The 19,090-nt window shown below is 36.1% G+C and overlaps 1 protein-coding gene across 1 annotated transcript in view; it reads left to right on the top strand.

Moving 5' to 3' along the window:
• The window catches only part of LOC150097452 (A disintegrin and metalloproteinase with thrombospondin motifs adt-2-like), a gene marked incomplete at its 3' end in the record, with an annotated part of 681,635 nt that extends 673,522 nt beyond the window's left edge, over positions 1-8,113 (top strand). Inside the window, exons 20-21 of the mRNA XM_090406923.1 lie at positions 7,867-7,900; positions 7,989-8,113. Coding sequence (XP_090263049.1) covers positions 7,867-7,900; positions 7,989-8,113 — 159 coding nt within the window. The remainder of the gene's footprint in view (positions 1-7,866; positions 7,901-7,988) is intronic.
• Between the last annotated feature and the right edge of the window lie 10,977 nt (positions 8,114-19,090).

Genomic DNA, 19,090 nt, shown 5'->3' on the forward strand with positions numbered 1-19,090 from the left:
TCTTCATTCCAGTCTATATTGCCATAATTAAAATCACCCATAATGATCACCCTTTTCTTATTTGCTTGGCTTATTTGACTATACATTTCACTATCACCAGCATCCACATTACCAGGTCTATAACAACATCCCACCAAGTATTTGATTCTATTCACCTCTATCTCACACCATACTGCCTCAAATCCACTGGCCCCATTTCCCTCTTGCATCTCTACCTTGTATGGACATAATTCTTTCTCTATCATCAATAGCACTCCCCCTCCCTTTTTACCCCTTTTATCCTCACGAAACACATCATACCTTTCCATCTCTATTCCTGTCAGGATGTCATCCTCATCTAACCATGTCTCACTTATTCCGACAATCTTTGGGTGCACAGACGCAATTAGTGCAACCATTTCATCCGCCTTGTTTCTTATACTTCTAGCATTGGTATACAAACACAACAACTCATTTCTGGATCTACAGCTAGTTCCACTGATACCACTCACTCGATGTGATCTCTCCATGCTGGACTGGGGCCATTTCCCTTTCTGCTTCTTCATTTTAGAACCCTTTGCAATTCCATCTGTTTCCTTTTGATCCCTGATCATCCCATTACTTTCCTGCCTACACATTCTCTCACCTCCTCTTGGAGCATCCACCTTTCTCACGCTGTGTATCCCTGCTCCTCTTGCACACCCATTCTCTCATTTTCTATACTCATACCACTCACTTCCACATTCATTTCCACTCCTTCAATCTCTCCTGCTCTTCCACATCACTCCCCTCTCGATCTGATTCATTCTCTCTATTCACTTCTCTACCTTCCAGCAGCAGTCTCTCCAAGCGACTCACACCATAACCACTCAAATGCAGTCCATCGCTCCCATACAGCTCACTTCGTCCCTCAAACTCATTCCACACATTAACAAACTGTACTCCCATCTCCTCACACATTTCAGCCAGAATATCATTCATAATCCTTGCTCTCCGCCTCATTTCACCACAATCATACCTAGGCAACACACTGACCACCCTTCCTGTCACACTATTCTCCTTTATCTTTCCAAGCAGTCTCCTGACATTCATTTTGACATGCTCTTTGTTCTCTCTCAAATCATTCGTACCAATGAATACAATTAACTCTTTTCTCGTTCCCGCCTCATATTCAATGCCTCAATCACTCTACTCATTTTACCTCCTGGAAAACATACCTTGTGCATTTTATCCTCTAGCACACCTTTAATAATGGAGTCGCCATACAATGCCACTCGCTCATCTTTTGTTATCTCTTTCATGCCATCATGATTTATTTTAATAGTTTTGACCTGAATTCTCTTAATTTCATTCCGCATCCATTTCATTTCTTGCTTCATCCAATCCAATTCACCTTCTGAACCTCGCGACACATTCACTCTATCATTAAATCTTTCTAACTTTCTAACTCTCGACCCCCTCTTCTCACTTTCCCTCTCATTCATCCTTCTTTGTTTCTGTACTTTCGGACTAACATGCGTCCAATTTTCACTATAATTCTTCTCACTTTTACTGTCATTCATCTTTCTTTGGTTCAGTACTTTCGTTCCAACATGCGTCCAACTTTCGCCATCAGTCATTCTTTTTTCACTATCATTCATTCTTTCGATTTTTTTTACTTGCGATTTCTGCACCACGCCATTTCTACTTTCATTCGTTCTCTCAATTTCGTTTCTTTCCACCTCACTTTCGTCCCTTTTTACATCCGTTACGGTTGTCAAATCGCTCTTTTTCTTTTCTCCTGATTTTTTAACATTTTCTGCATACTGTAAAAGAGATTTATAATCATAAAGCTTATGTTATTTTCAGAAGCTGGTTTACGATCCCACTAAATCTGTGATCAAGACAGTCAAAAAATGACTGAAAAAGTATCTTTTTGACCCGAAAAAAGGTTACACCTGTCAATTTTCTCTCTCTCCCAAGATAAATGGTTTACCAAAAATCCACAGACCTAATTCTCCTCTCATGGTGCAGTATGTGCACTTTGAACTTTAGACCTCTGGCAACTGTCACCCTAAATCTCAACTACTCCTAAAGGACATTTCTGGCAATACAATATACAGCCATCTTTGCATTTGTTAGCTTGCACTAATAGTGAAACAAGTGCAATATCTTCATTTATAAACGTTAAAACTGACCTCATTCATTGAGATTTAAGCCAAGTCTAAAGTCTATTTAAATCTTCCTGAAAGTGATTTGATATGTGCATCTTCCTTTGCAGTTTGTACGAAATTGACATCATTGGTGATTGACTGAAAATACCCTAATCAATTCACAGTGTTTAAGTAGAAAATACGATAAATAATAGGGACCTAAGAATAAAACTTGTGGCACAGCACTAGTTATCTTCCTTTTCTGCAATACCTTCTGTAACGTAACTTGATGGTATTATTGATGATATCCATCTGATCAATCTGTTATCCATCCTCATCTCCTCCAGCCTATACACTAATCCACCATATGGAAATCTATCAAATGTCCTGGCAAGGCCAAGAAAATCTCTCTCTTTATATATATATATACACATTTGATGTAACAGATTTACTTGGCTATATGACACAAAATAGAATTAAATTAAATAAATTTAATTTAATTCTATTTTGGTATCTCGGCTTCTAATCGTTAAATTTATTTAATTATATGAGCTAAAGCAATTGAGAATAATCAACCTATTTTAACAATATACATTTTTTATGAGACTCCCCCACTACTGAAAGGTTGAGAAGCCTCATTCTCTGTTATACTTAACCATAATGAAATTACAGATGTATTTTTTAATGTTCTTCCATGTGGTTAATCAGCCAGTCTGTCCACAGTAGGACAACTTGCAGATATAAGGAATTCTAACACCAGGAAATTAGAGAGTAATAATTACATGATTTTTGCATTAAATTAATTAACAAACTAAAGAATTTAATATAATTCATTAATGCTTCTGTTTTGCCACTCTCCAGCCAGTAGCATGTACTATTAGGACTGTGGGAACAGAGAACTTGGTCATTACCAGTTGTAAGTTAGCCATTAGATAAGAAGGTGTGGCTTATATGGTTCAGTTTAGCTGTAAAAGATCCATCATTGAAACAAAGATTGTTCTGTTGGTTAGTATCAATGATACTATACTGTTGAGAAATGGGAGAGGGGGCGGGATAACAGAAAAGTATGTGAATATATCTTCTTGTATTAGTAAGTTTTCTGTATACTGTAGTTTACAAAGAAAGGCTAGATTATTCTTAAGTTTCCTTTTCCATAGTAAATCATATTTTTGGATATTGTCTATGGAGGTGAAAGAAGAAAGTGTAATGTGTCTAGGCCATAAAGTGAAATAGAGAACCATTATGTATGTATGAAATGCATGAATGTGTGAATGTATTCTGCAGAACAAAAGGCTGAATAGGGTAGGTGTAAAATGGATGAATGAGGGGATTAAGCATGAAATATGGAAGAAGAAGGCATTTTGGAGGCAGTACAAGATGAATAATGTTAACCTAGAGAGATTGAATAATGGTATCCTAGAGAGATTTTTTAGATACGTGGCAAATAGAAGTAAGAATGATTATGGTAAGGTGATGTTAATGGATGAAAATGGTAGAATGGTAACTGCTGCAGAAGACATTGTTGAGTTATTCGGTGATCAATTTATAAGGATGTTTTTAATCCTCATGAGAAACTTAAGTGCAGAGGACGGCTTAATTGTGATTGAAATAAATACACTTGATGTCAATAAGGCAATAGGATTTGATGACATATCACCATACATCTTAAGGGAATGCTCCAGGGAACTGGCAGTAGCATGCCTGTTTAATAAGAGTCTTACAACAACACAGGTTCCAAGGGAGTGGAAAGAAGGTAAAACTGTTCCACTGCATAAAGGTGGTGATAGGATGTGGCTACAAATTATAGGCCAATTTGTATATCTGGAGTTGTGGTGAAGGTACTACAGGGATTGGTGAGAACTAGGATACAGAAATGGGTTGATAACAGCAGTATTCTCTTTGGGTTTGTTAAAGGGAGATCATGTTTTACTAATTTATTATGTAATAACAAGGTGACAAATATCTTGAACAAGGGAGATGCATATACAGTGTTATATTATACTTAGATTTTTGCAAAAGCTTTTGATAGACTGCCACACAAAAACTGTTAAATAAATTGAAACAGATGGGATTGAATAACAAACTTCTGAGTTGAATCGGTGACTGGCTCAGATAGGGATCAGAAAATTATATATGGGATGCAGTATCCCAAAAGAGGGAGGTCACTACTGGTGTGCCTCATGGGTCAGTTTTGGGACCATTGTTGTCCAGTTTGTATATTAATGATATTGCAATGGGTTTAATTGGTGATATGCAGCTGTTTGCAGATGTTATGGCCTAACAGGAGGACCTGAATAGATTGCATGAATGGGCAGGTAAGTGGAATTATCAGTTCAATGTTGCAAAGTGGTTTTGAGATTTGGTAAGCAACAATGAGATAAAAAAAAAAGTATACACTTCGTGGGGGAAACTTTAAAGGAGCTAGAGAAGATGAGAGATCTCAGAGTGGTGGTGGACAAGGACCTGAAATTGAGGGGCCACATTGCACAAGTTTTGAGGGTGTTACATCGGATAATGGCAGTTCACGAATTGTGCACAGATTTAGTCACCTGGTTTTCGTGGTGATCAGGATATGGTAGACAGGATCCAAAGAAGATTCACACAGGTGGTCAGCAGTCTTTGGAATGTGGGATATGAGGATAGATTGAGAGAATGTAAATTGCAAAGCCTTGTGAATAGGAGTAGGTGGGGGGGGGGGGGAAGGATATGATTGAGACATATTAGGAGTTGTTATCAGGTTGACATTTTTCATAGAATGGAAGAGGGGTGGGGGAGAATAAGAGGCCATCCCTGGAAACTGTATAAAGGTGTGAGCAGATGAGTGAAGAATGGTTCTTTACATGGAAAGTGGTTGGTGAGTTGGAATGCATTACCTGGGTGCATTGTGAATGTAGACACATTGAATTAGCTTGCACAGTTGGATGAGCTTTGTGTGTGATAGTATATACCTCTCACAGTGAGTCTCTGACTCCATGGAGGTCAGATGTTAAAAATAATAATATTTTAACAAGATAGAAGACTTAAGGCGGCTATGTGAAGAGCATTCATTTCAAAATTTTCCATGAAAAAATTCTCAAGCAGTGAGGAGGAGGAACCTATAGTGGCACCCTCTGTAAGTCTTGTTCTTCCAAGAGAAGTGACCAGAAGAGATGGAAAAGGAGAAGAGATCCATACTGTCAGGAGGAAAATAGTATGGATCTTTTGGAGGAACGTTGAATCAGGGGATTTTGGTAAACTGAAGTGATGTAGTAAATTGTGGTGAGCTATCAGAATTATTATGACAATTAAATTTTCGATTAAAGCTTTAAAGATGGTAGAATTTTTAATCGAAGAAAAGGTACAACCAGAGAGAGAGAGAGAGAGATAAGGTAAGAGATTTAACTAATTGTTTATTATTATTACCATCATCATCAAACTTACATGGAGTCAAAAGGCTCGCTATAGGGAAATGTTTGAATAATCTAGAGGGGGGGGGGTAGAATCATTATCATCTGCCATAAGTCTCAGAGGATAATTAGACTAGTCTCTAAAAATAACATCCATTTTTCGATTAGAAAACTTTCTTTTACAGTGTGATATATATATATATAGAGAGAGAGAGAGGAAATCCACTCACACAAGCAGATATTTTCACAATGTTTCCTATCACCCCATCCCCCACCTCTCAACGTTTATTCCAGTGAGGCTTCTCTTACAACTGAACTCAGCCATATGTGCCACACCTTCCTGTCAAAAAAAATACTTTCCTACCCCCAGTCCTTGAGCCAGGATTTAAAAAATACAATAAATACAGTATCACAACCTTCAAGCTTTACTCAAAACTGTCTATTCTGTCCTTAGGGGGAACAGATACGATAACCACATCTTCTCAGTTCCAGGTGTATATAGAGTTCCTTAATCCTACAAGTTGGCCTACTACGAACAGACTGGAAGATCTGCTCCATCTGCATGGAAAAAACTTAAAGAATTCATCAGTAATCATGACTAAGATCAGTCAGCTCTAGCAGACCATTCCTTGGATATATCATATTCAGAGTCAAATTGGAAAAAGCCACTAACCTCCATTACAGGAAGTTCAGAAGTAAAAGACTTTTTTTTTAGAATCTATAGCTGCCCTTTAATTCTTAGAGATCTCATGTTACAACCTAGGCTTCCAAATGCTCATAGAGTGTGCTGCAACTAGTTAGGCCCACAGTTGTATCTACTGAGTTTCACTTTGCTTTGTGACAATTTTATGTTGTATTCCTGATGATATCTTTGTGACTGAGACAAAATATTGGAGAATTAAACACTTGTTTTAATTCATTTCCAGTGCTGTTTTCACTTAATTAAGCTTTTAACATGAGAAGAAGGAAATAACAAGCAAGTTTTTTTACATGTAGATTGATGGATGAGTGGAAAACATAGCCAGAATTTGTCATGAATTTTAGTAGTTTAAAGTTCAATACAAGTATGTTACCTGCTGGGTGAAACAATTCCCCCCCCAACCAACAATACTCATGGCTCATTAAGCTTGCTATGATAACATAACAATAAATAAAATTATCTTTACTTAGCTTGTTAATTTCTGTAAACCAACAATATATGGTGAAAATCACCCCACAATGAAAGAACACAAGTGCACTGTGCAGTTTATCTAATTTCAGTGCATTAAAAATTATAAGGATATAAATTTATACGAATTGCCGATTCTCCTTCTTTTTGGTCTAAGCATTATAGTTATTATTATTATTTGACACCTCCAGGGAGTCCAAAGACTCATCGAGGGAGGGCACCTGCTGTACAACTATGTCTTTACCACTCAATCCACCAACTGACCGCAACTACACCAACACCATCTACCACCAACCACCACTAGTATTTCCACAGACAAGCACAAACATCCATGCCCACGGCGGGATTCGAACCCACAGCCTTTTGGCTGGAGAGCAGATACGCTAACCACTCGGCCAGACAGGCTGGCCGGCCAAGTGGTTAGCATATCCGCTCTCCAGCCAAAAGGCTGCGGGTTCGTATCCCGCCGTGGGCATGGATGTTTGTGATTGTCTGTGAAAATACTAGTGGTGGTTGGCAGTAGATGGCATTGGTGGAGTCGAGGAGTTATAATTATTTTTGCGGCATGGTTGGCCGAGTGGTTAGCATATCTGCTCTCCAGCCAAAAGGCTGCGGGTTCGAATCCCGCCATAGGCATGGTGTTTGTGATTGTCTGTGAGAATACTAGTGGTGGTTGCAGTCAGTAAATGGCACTGGTGTAGATGATGAAGGTAGTTGCGATTAGTGGTAGAGACGGAGAGTTGTAGAGTAGATGGACTCCCTGGAGGTGTTATGTAATAATAATAATAGTTATTAATATGTTAACCACCTGAAACAGTTCTGATGTGTTTACACATCAATAATTACATGAATGCAAAGTGTCTCCATTAAAATTATGGAGACTTCATATGGATACTGTTGAAATAAGGTGGATATGAAGCTTATATTTTTATTATGTGTGTGGCTGTTGGAATGGTTAATGTTAGCTCTACCTGGAATCATATGACACTTGGAAAGGTGTAGGTCATTATCATATCTGTTATGCCATGCATTAATTTCATTCACATAATTTCTGTGCACTCACTTCTAATTTTATTATAGATTTCCCTTTCCCTTCTAGAATTTGTCTGAATTTAAGGTAAGCAACTGAACATTAATATGCTTATTTTGTGTCATTTTTCTGCACTACTTCAGCTGACCTATTTCTTTGGTCCATTTACAGCAATTTGATGAAAATGGAATTCCTACAACAAAAGGTATATCATTTTCTAGTCTGAAAATTTTATTTCTTTCTAATAGTTACATTCTATGAATTCTGTTCATTTTGCTTTTAATATTTTCTAGATGTTGGTTACACTTTTCAACTAAGGAGAGTTTTGAGTCGCATTCGGAAAAGAGATGCACCACAAGTTAAACAAATCATCAATAGAACCAACAACTCTCTGCTTTACAGTAAACATAATCGATTTATTGCAAATAGCCTGCAGTTTAGAAACATGCATTATAAAAAAAAGCAGCCAAGTAAAAAACATCTTTCCTCTCATCCAAAAGCGTTCATGTGGTCTGTAGAGATGTCAGAATGTAGTACTGCTTGTGCTGGAGGTTTGTTCTCTTAATGTTTTAATATAATCATTTTATATTGCTACATTACCTTAAATATCTATTTAACAAAAATTGCATGAAAAACTTGAAAATCTGTTATAGTAATCAGTTGCCTATTAATTACACTATAATAAGCTGTCTCTGTGAAAACATGCTATGATCTGGTGATTTAATAGATCAGCATGACTTTTCAGACAAATAGTATATTCAATTATGAATGTTAGATCTTTTGTCCCTAACGTAAAGACTACAGTATATTACTTTATTTTGCTCCAGCTTTTCTTTCATAAACAAACTGGGGTGGGGAATTATTTTAATTTTTTTTTTATATGTGACTTCCACCCACAAAAGTTGTAATATAAATTTAGTACTTTCTTTTAAGGTTACGGTAGTCAGTTCATAGTGAAGTATTTATGGAGACACAACACACATGTTAAAATAATTACTTTACTTAACATTAAGCAAGTAACAATTGACGTTTTGACCTCTGTACTGAGGTCATCAGGAAAACATACATATGTACAATATACAAGCTACATGCTGCTGCACTATATACAAAAGTAAAATGAATCTAAATGGTTGTTAATCGTTTATCATAGCCTGATGTCAGAGAAAAAAATAAACAGAACTACATTAAACAATTTCTACAGCCCTTTCATATTGAGATTTTCTTCTGTCTGGGATTGTTTTGGTTGCTATATGGGTTGAAGATGGGTTCTCCACATTCTTGGAATCATTAATCCATCATTTTTCTTCATATTTGAATAATGTTTCAGCATTTCACAAGCTTCTTTGAATTTTCTTTCAAACCAGGTTTTGGCAGTGTAGGGACTTAGTACCTTTCCAGTCAATTCTGTGGCATGTTTACAATGTGTTGTCTGATTGGCCTGTTTTACCATAGTGGAGGTATTTAATGTGGCATTTGTGTTCATCTTTTCTGATTGGGATGATGCATCCTGTTTCCCCTAGCAATGAAACAGGACACACCACAAACAGTAATTATTCTAACATGTGTGTTGTGTCTCCATAAATTCTTCAGTATAAATTTAGTACAGAGAATTTTGTTTTTCTATACATTCTGTTTTGTGTTTATTTTTTACATAGTCAGGAAACCCTGCTCTAGAGACTAAAAATGGAATTTTTGCAACCCACTTCAAGCTTCTAGCAATCAGGGTGGTGGTTTTACACAAAACAGTGAAATTCATCTCTCAAAGACAATCACAAACATCCATGCCCATAGTGGAATTTGAACCTCCAACCTGTTGGTTAGAAAGTGGATATACTAACTACTTGACCAACAAATTATAACTGTACAACCAGTATATTATGCCTGATAATTGTATGTTGAAAGTTTATTTTTCACTTGGTTAGAGTATAATAAATTTAGTTTAATCCATTATCCAAGTGTGAGCAAACAAAGTTTGCGCCTGAAAGTATCTTCAGGACTGGGTTAAGGTGGTACAACACCAGGGCAACTCGTTGCAAAGGTGGAGCAAGCTACCAACACTCCTATCTCAGTATCTCCTATAATGCAAAACGCATCTCCTTGCGGATATGTCTAATGTTATGCATTAAGGGAAGGGCAAATGCATAACATTAGACATATCCGCAAGGAGATGTGTTTTGCATTATAGGAGATACTGAGATAGGAGTGTTGGTATCTTGCTCCACCTTTGCAACGAGTTGCCCTGGTGTTGTACCACCTTAACCCAGTCCTCAAGATACTTTCAGGTGCAAAATTTGTTTGCTCACACTTGGATAATGGATTAAACTAAATTTATGATAATTGTATGTGTTGTAAAGTCTAGTAATTTATGTGTGTTTACAAGATGAAAAACAGCGACACCTCCAATATGAAAATGCTAACTCATTCAGTTGAAAGATCCTTATCTAGTTTCTTGGTCTAAACATGATTCAGCTCTGTCCAACCAAAAGTTTGGGTCATCATTATCATAGAATCCTTTTGTTGAATATCACATAGATGATGAGTATCCATAACCCCATGATTAACCTTCCTACTGACTGAGGTGGATGAAATATCCAGACCACCATAGCATTTTGCAAGGATCAAAACTTCATCAGCATTCTACCTTTTATCATGCCATTACCTCCCTCCGCCGTTAATCCCTTTACGGCTATTTTAGAGCCATTAGTGGATTAACTTAAGTCCCGAAAGTGTGGAAAGAGGGGAAAATAGTTCCACTGCATAAAGGAGGATCCAAGACTACGGTTGCAAATTACCGACCGATCAGCATATCAGGAGTCGTTGTCAAGGTCTTGGAGAAAGTAGTCAAGGGAAAAATACAGGAATGGATTGATGAAAATGAGATACTGTACAGGGGACAGCATGGCTTTGTGAAGGATAGATCATGCCTCAGTAACTTGCTCAAGTTTTATAACAAGGTGATGGCTGAACTGGATAAGGGAAATGGGTTTACAGTGATACTGCTGGACCTGGCAAAGGTGTTTGACAGGATACCACATGGAATTCTAATCCGTAAACTACAACATATGGGAATGGATGTAGGTTTTGTGAGATGGATAGGTGAGTGGTTGATGGAGAGATATCAAAGAGTAGTTTATTCAGGAGTAGAGTCCAAAAGATGGTCTGTGACTAGTGGTGTGCTGCAGGGTTCTGTTCTTGGACCACTGCTGTTTAATTTGTTCATTAACGATATAGGGAAGGATCTAAGAGGAACAGTTCATTTGTTCGCTGATGATGCAAAGTTGGGTAGGGCAACTTGGATAGATTGGAGTTCTGGGCTAAGGAGACTGGATGTCAATTTAATGTGCCAAAATGTAAGGTTATGCATTTTGGGGTGAAAAGATTAGCAGCAGTATATCACATTGGTGGAACTGTACTCCAAGAGATTGATGAGGCCAGGGACTTGGGAGTGTTGGTGGATAGGGAGATGAAGTTTAGGGGGCACATTGCAAAAGTCGCTAAATCAGCTCATCAACTCACTTGGTTGTTGAAAAATACCTTGACGAGCAGAGACAAGCAAGTTATTGTACCTCTGTACCGAGCCTTGATAAGACCTCATCTCGGCTACTGTGCCCAGATTTGGTCACCTCGGTTCCTTCTTGATGGGGAGGAGGTGGAGAGGATCCAGAGGCGAGTGACTAAGATGATAGCGGGTCTATGGAATGAACCATATGAAAACAGTTAGAAGAAACACACGTATAAACCACAGTGAAAATTATTTAATTGTAAATATTTCATCCTAAGTATCTTAGGACATCATCAGTACAGTATTTAAACAAAAATTAGGAATAACATACAGTTAAGGCGCATGATTACAATAGAATCTCATGAAAATGTGCATAACGTGCTAAAGTAGTACAAAAAAAAAAAAAAAAAACTTTAATTATTTAACACAGTTTTGTATGATAATTTCCCATACTTTAGGAATAGTAAGAACGTCGTTGCAGTTTAGGTTTGGTCTGTGTAGTAGGGCTTCAGAACTTTCTTTGTATAAACGTTCATGTTTAAATAAAAATTTAGCCTTTTCCCAATGGATCCTATGGTTTGGATTTTCAATTCCATGTTGAGAGAGGCCAGATTTCTGCAGTTTAAGAAGACGAATGTGGTCTTGATGTTCCGAGATGCGTTTCTGAACAGACCTACCTGTCTGTCCAAAGTAAGATAATTTGCATGAGCACGGAATCTCATAAACATATCCAAACCATAGGATCCATTGGGAAATAGGCTAAACTTTTACATAGACCTTTATTTAAACATGAACGTTTATACAAAGAAAGTTCTGAAGCCCTACTACACAGACGAAACCTAAACCGCAACGACGTTCTTACTATTCCTAAAGTTTGGGAAATTATTATACAAAACTGTGTTAAATAATTAACTTTTTTTTTTTTTTTTTGTACTACTTTAGCACGTTATGCACGTTTTCATGAGATTCTATTGTAATCATGCGCCCTAACTGTATGTTATTCCTAATTTTTGTTTAAATACTGTACTGATGATGTCCTAAGATACTTAGGATGAAATATTTACAATTAAATAATTTTCACTGTGGTTTATACTTACGTGTGTTTCTTCTAATTATGAACGCACCACAGGTTTCGTTATTTAAAAAAAATATGAAAACAGGTTGAAGATTTGTGGGTTGCAGAAATTAGTTGATAGGTGGAAAAGGGGAGATATGATTGAGACATTCAAATTGCTAAAGGGTTTCTATAGGATTAATTCAGAGGATATTTTTGAGATCAGGACTGTTGGTGGGAGAATTAGGGGACACCTATGGAAGCTGGGCAAGAGTGTGGTTAGCAGGGGTGTTAGAGCTGGGTTCTTTACTTTTAGAGTGGTAAATGAGTGGAATAAGCTGCTAGAGTCTGTTATGGGTGCTATGACGGTGAGTGAGTTCAAGGCAAGGTATGATAGATACTGTGAGAATGTCGTATAGTTGTGTGGACATGATGTTTAGGGCCTCACTCAATGAGTCTAAGGACTTCCTGGAGTTGCCCGTAATAATAATAATAATAACTGTTAGTGAGTGACCTTTGTGTCACTTGTCTTTATGCATACTGTTTTACCTAGAATTTCCTTTACTGTCCTAAGATATTTGACTTTTTTTTTGCCTCACAATTGATTTATTGTCTCTCTTCCCAAAAACGAATTTCACGTGTGAAAATAATCAATCCCGAAATGGCCACCAATCAGCTTTTGCAATGAATCTATTTAGTAATAGTAAATTTGCTGCATTTTATTCGTCAAATCAGTGCAACAGAACAGTTGCACTGGTTGTTCTTTCACTTTACTCACAATATAGAAACAATTTTTTTTGCTAATTTTCAGATGTTTGCATTGAAAATATTGTCACATATTTATATTTTTAAATAATATTTATTTAAATAAATATGACCTTTTGCTTTCTTTCCTAGCAAAATACCGTTATATGGATCACCACATTTCAGTTTTAGAAATGAATTTTTTTTTTGTTTTGTTTTTATGAACATCAAATGATGTTGAATTACATTACTCAGTTTCTGATTGTGAGTCTTTTTCCTAGGAAAATGTGGTAGATAAATATCAAAAATTTATATCCAATGATGTTTTAGTGGGTTCTTTCTTTTAGGGTTACATGGTGATCAGCATTCATATTTATAAATTTAGGGACACAAAAACACACATGTTGAACAGATTATTTTATTAATTACTAATAAAATAAAACTTTACATTTCGACCCCTGTATAGAGGTCATCATCGGAAGGATACAAGTGTATAGGGAACCAAGCTACATGTTCTAGCTCTGTATACTGGTAAACTAAATCTACATAGTTAATTAATCCTTTTCCCTAGCCTGACCTCTAGTGATTAAAAAATAAATAAATAAATACAACTACAATAAACTGCTAAAGTCCTCATGTATTAATATTCTTCTGAATTTGTACAGTTCTGATTGTTATAATATGATTTCTTTCAGTTGCTGTTGAATGTTATAAACACTTCACCAGGTTGTCTTCTTGTAGTGGGATTGTTCTATGGCTAGTTTAGGTTGTTATACAGGTCCCTCCACATTCTTGAAATGGTTAGGCCATCATTTTTGTTGAGATTTGGGTTGTGTTTGAGCATTTCACGTGACTCTTTAAATTTTCACTCAAACCAGGTTTTGGTGCGGTGTAAGGATTTGGTATTTTTCCAATCAATTCTGTGGTATGTTTGGAGTGCGTGGTCAGAAAGGCCGATTTTTCCAAAATGGAGGTATTTAATGTATCGTTTGTGTTCATCTTGCCTGATTGGGATAGTTCGCCTGTTTCCCCTATGTATGGTATGTTACATGTGCATTGTATTTTGTATACCCCTGGGTGGGCTAGGTGTGGAAGAGGATCTTTAGAAGAACTGAGTAGGTGTCTTAACTTATTTGGGGGTTTAAAGGTGGTTTTAATGTTGTATTTGCATAGTGTTCTGTCTATGTTTTCAGAAATGCCTCTAACATAAGGAATGGCAATAGCATTCCTGAAATCTTTTTTGTTCTTACTGTTATCTTTATGGAGGATCTTGTGAATAGTTTTTTTACTGTATCCATTTTTTATAAATGTTTGGTTGATAATCTTGTATTCCTGGTTTAGAGCTTGTTCATTAGAACAAATTGTTAGAGCTCTGTGTTTAAGGGTGCTTATGACACCTAGTTTTTGTGTTGGGTGGTGGTAAGAATTTTTGTGTATATATTGGCCTGTGTGTGTAGGTTTGCAGTAAACTGAGAAGGAGAGACAGCCAGATGGAAGACGTGTGACAAGTGTGTCTAGGAAAGGAAGAGAGTTGTTTTTTTCCATTTCAATAGTGAATTGGATATGTCTGTGTTGTTCGTTTAGGTGGCTAAGGAATGTATTTAGAGCTTCGCGGCGTTGGGGCCAAATGGCGAAAATATTGTCGACGTATCTGAACCAAATTTTGGGCTTTAGACATGCTGTCTGTCTCTAGAGCATGTTGCTCAAAGTCTTCCATATAAAAGTTAGCTATTGGGGGGAAAAGCGGTGAGCCCATGGCTGTACCTTCTTTTTGAAGGTACAAATTGTTTTGCTACACGAAATATCCGGAGCGGAGTACGTGGGCAAAGAGGGCCGTGATGTCATGTGGAAATATGTTCTGTAGGAGCAAGATAGTGTCATTAATTGGGACATTGGTGAAAGGGGATGTTATGTCAAAGCTGACTAATAAATCTTGGTCATTGAGTGTAATGTTTTTAATTTTATTAATGAAATGTTGTGTATTTTTTATGTAGGAAGGGGACTGACCTACCAATTCCTTGAGTGTGGCCACTAATTTTTTGGCTAAGTGATAAATTATCACTTAGCCAAAAAATTATTAATTAGCTAAAGGGTCGAAAAGTTTTATTTATTAGTAATTAATAAAATAATCTGTTCAACACGTGTGTTTTTGTGTCCCTAAATTTATAAATATGAATGTTTTAGTAGGGATACTTCACTTTCGTCTTTTTTTTTCTTTTTTTTTTGTAGGATGCACATTATGATAATATCCAGTGTGTAACCACCGTAGATATGTTGCAAATATAATATGAAGGATATCATACATGGAATGATTCAAAATTTAGCTCATTTTGAAGATTTTCTAATGCTTACCCTCCCCCATCCTCTCATGGAATTCGATTACGTAACTACTCTAAATTTCTACAGCTTTGAAAGCTCTTCCAGACAGTATTCAAAATCTATTACTTCATTTTACCGTTTTGACAAAAGAAATAAGGCAATAATATTGTTGTACCTTGAAGGTTCTAATTCTGTACTATTTCTTTGCAATCTAAAATCAGCTGTTCTACTGTCTGCTGAAATTATTTGAGATTTTAGAAATACTATGCTATATTTTTACCATGTAAAACTGTTTATGTGCATACCAGACAAAAGAAATTTCAGTAGTATTATTTTTGTTTCTTTTTCTTAAAATAATCTAAATATTTTTACTTCTACTTCTGGTTGCTATTTCTGAAGTAATCTACATCTTAGAAATACTTGATAGTAATCCTCTTAGCCGGAGGAAAAGGTAAAGGCTTAGATTACTCTAGTGCTATTGAGAAAGAAAAGAGAGAACACTTAGCCAGAAATCACACTGAAGTGCCTCAAGCTGTAGTGCAAGATACATCAAGAATGTCGCGTTTCGTTTTCAATTGCTGATTAGTAGACATCCTAACATAGTATTTATGCTAAAATAAGTTATTAATTTATAATGATCAGTTTCATTTTTATTATCGAAAAATTATAAATTATTTGATACAATTATCTTGAAAAACAGAATTTGAATTATTTTTAAAGAAAAAGAGCATATGCTTTACATAATCTTATTTTTTTGGGGGGGGAAGGGTTATAGACCTATTCAACCTGCAGATATTTCAGAGAATTCATTTTATAAATCATTCGCAAGACAACTGTTACAAATGTAAATCACTTGTGGAAATGCCCATTTATTTTAATGTAAATAGTAGCAAAGGTTTAGCTACTTCAACACGTATTAGTTCAAAACAGAGGCTTGAATAATAATAATAATAAAAACTAATGCCACGTATCTAAACTAGAAGAAAATGTCACTATATCTGCTGATGTTAGAACTCTTACATAAATAATTTTTTCTGACATGATTTCTCTATTACCTAATGTAATCAATTTACAGATTTTTGCCTTCTTGCTTTCTCCCATGTTATATGCAGTGATTTCTTCTTTGTACTACAAGAAGAAAATCAGATAACCGAAGAAAAATATGTAGTATTTTCTTTTTCACTGGGTGAATTTACAATGTTCTTTGTGTTTTGAAAAGAAAGTACAAATGATTTTTTCTTACTATTTTTGCCATTATAACATCTGATACAATTATAAGAGTGACATTTTACCATTTTTCCCCCACACGAAAAAAAGAAATATGACAATATTGTTGATTCTGTCAAACTTCATTGTAGCGGAAATTGTTATTACAAAACTTTGTAATACAGTCATCCCTCAACTTACGTCCTTTCAAAGATACATCCGTGATCCCATAAGGGAATAAATAAATAATATTTTCGACTATACTTTTGAACAAGACGCAAGTGAGTGCAAGGTAAAGCATGCACAGTGGCAACAGTGCTTTCAGTGGCAACCATTCACATCTTTAACAGTTCCTCTGTTGATTTTGCGTTTGAAAAATGGGTTATTTGTGTATTTATCGTTAAATATTTCATGATGTTTTGTATCGAAAAACCTAGTGATTTTTCTACAATGATAGAAAAAGAGGCAATTGATATTGAAACAAATTTGCAAATTATAAAGCAACATGAAGCTGATAAGCCCTTCAATGTGATCGCACATGACTTTGGATGGTCTCATTCTACAGTGACGACGATTTTGAAAAATAAGGATAAAATCTTAGAGGCTGTGAAAGGATCTGCTTCCATTAAATCGACGATAGGGACGAAGCAACAACAAGGTCCTATCTGTGATTTGGAAAAGCTACTTCATCATGGATAGAGGACCTGAACCTAAAGAGGATACCCCTTAGCACTGTGACCATAACTGCTAACGCACTAAGTCTCTTCAATATGTTGAAACACAAAGCAGGACTCGATTACGACTATGAATTCAGCGCTTCTTCCTGTTGGTTCATGAGATTCAAGCTGCATTTTGTGCTGCATAATGTGAAAATGTATGGGAATCTGCAAGTGCTAAGAAGGCTGCCAAGAAGTTTGTGGGAAAATTGGATAAAATTATTATGGAGGAAAATTATTTGCCACAGCAAATATTTAATATGGATGAGACGTCCTTGTTTCAGAAAAAAATGCCTAAGTGGACATTCTTCTACAAAAAAAGCTAAAATCTATTCCTAGTTTCAAAGTTCTTAATGCCCATATTACGATTCTGTTATGGGTAATGTGGCTGGATATAGACTGAAACCATTTGTGATATGGCACAGTGAGACTCCACAAAATGTTCAAAAACATTAGCAAGCATACTCCCAGTTTATTATCAGAGCAATAAGAGGTCATGGATCACTCAAAAATTGTTTGAGGATGTCTTAATCAACTGTTATGCGAGTGAAATAAAAAGCTACTGTGTGAAAGAAAATGTAGAATTTAAAGTTTTATTAATTCTAGATAATGCTCCAGGTCATCCATCTTATAGCGGTGATCTTCACCAAGCTCAAGGTCATGTTTCTCCCTCCAAACACTACTTCATTGATCCAACCGATGGATCAGGGAGTTCTTGCAGTGTTTAAGGCTTATTATCTATGGAGAACTTTTTACAAGCCATTTCTGCTACTGAAGGAAATGACCAGACTCTCGTGCAATTCTGGAAAACATTCATTATTTTTCATGCTATTAAAAATATTGCTGTGGCTTGGGACGAAGTGACCTCTCAATGTATGAGTGGCATATGGAAAAAAAGACATTATAAAGGTTTGTGCATGATTTTGGAAGTTTGTAATAGTGGGCCTAGCAAACAATCTGAATCTTGAAGTGAATGATGACTATATAATTCAACTCATAGTTGAATTATATAGTCATATAATTCAATTGGAGGAACGAGTGTTGCAGAAGAGGAAAAACAAGAAAAGGAAAAGGTAAAAGAGAAACAGGAAGAGGTAGTTAAACAATTTACACTGAAGGGTCTTGCAGAAATGTTCTTTGCGGTTAGCGATGTTCTCAAAATGGCTGAAGACATGAATCCCAATGTTGAATGCTACTTAATAATAGAAATGAAAGTACATGATGCGCTTGCTTGCTATGAACAAATCTATGATGAAAAGAAGAGGAATAAGCAAAGCACATTGGACATTTTCATAAAAAAAACAAAGGATACACCAGAAGAGCCACAGCCTGATCGTTCACACAGGGAAGGTAATGAAGATATGATTGGGTGATTATTCTCCTGTTTTATAGTGGCAGTAACACACAGTACAGTTTTATAATAAGGTTTAAAAATTAAAATGATAGTATACTTATTACAGTTAAGTCCCTAACCCCTATAACTCTGTTGATTTAATGTATCGACTTAGATCTGATTCGACTTACGTCCTGCCGAATGGAACGAAACCCGGACGTAAGTCGAGGGATGACTGTGTGTGTGTGTGTGTGTGTGTGTGTATATATATATATATATATATATATATAAGCAAAAGTATTGCTTACTATAAAATTGGAGCATAATATCTGAACTAGCAGAAAATATATACGTATCAATTTAAATCATAACCATTAATTTCATTTTGTAATGACCAGTTATACAGGGAAACCTTATAGTTCCACATATAGACCTTCTTGATAACAACTTTTTCCTGTCTGACTATCTTCCAAGCCAATACTTCATGATCACTTTCACCAAGAGGTGGTTGTGGAAGAATG

The sequence above is a fragment of the Typopeltis vanoorti genome, chromosome 17, assembly GCF_054136105.1.
Source record: "Typopeltis vanoorti isolate ZY-2024b chromosome 17, IOZ_Tvanoo_1.0, whole genome shotgun sequence".
Lineage (NCBI taxonomy): Eukaryota > Metazoa > Arthropoda > Arachnida > Uropygi > Thelyphonidae > Typopeltis > Typopeltis vanoorti.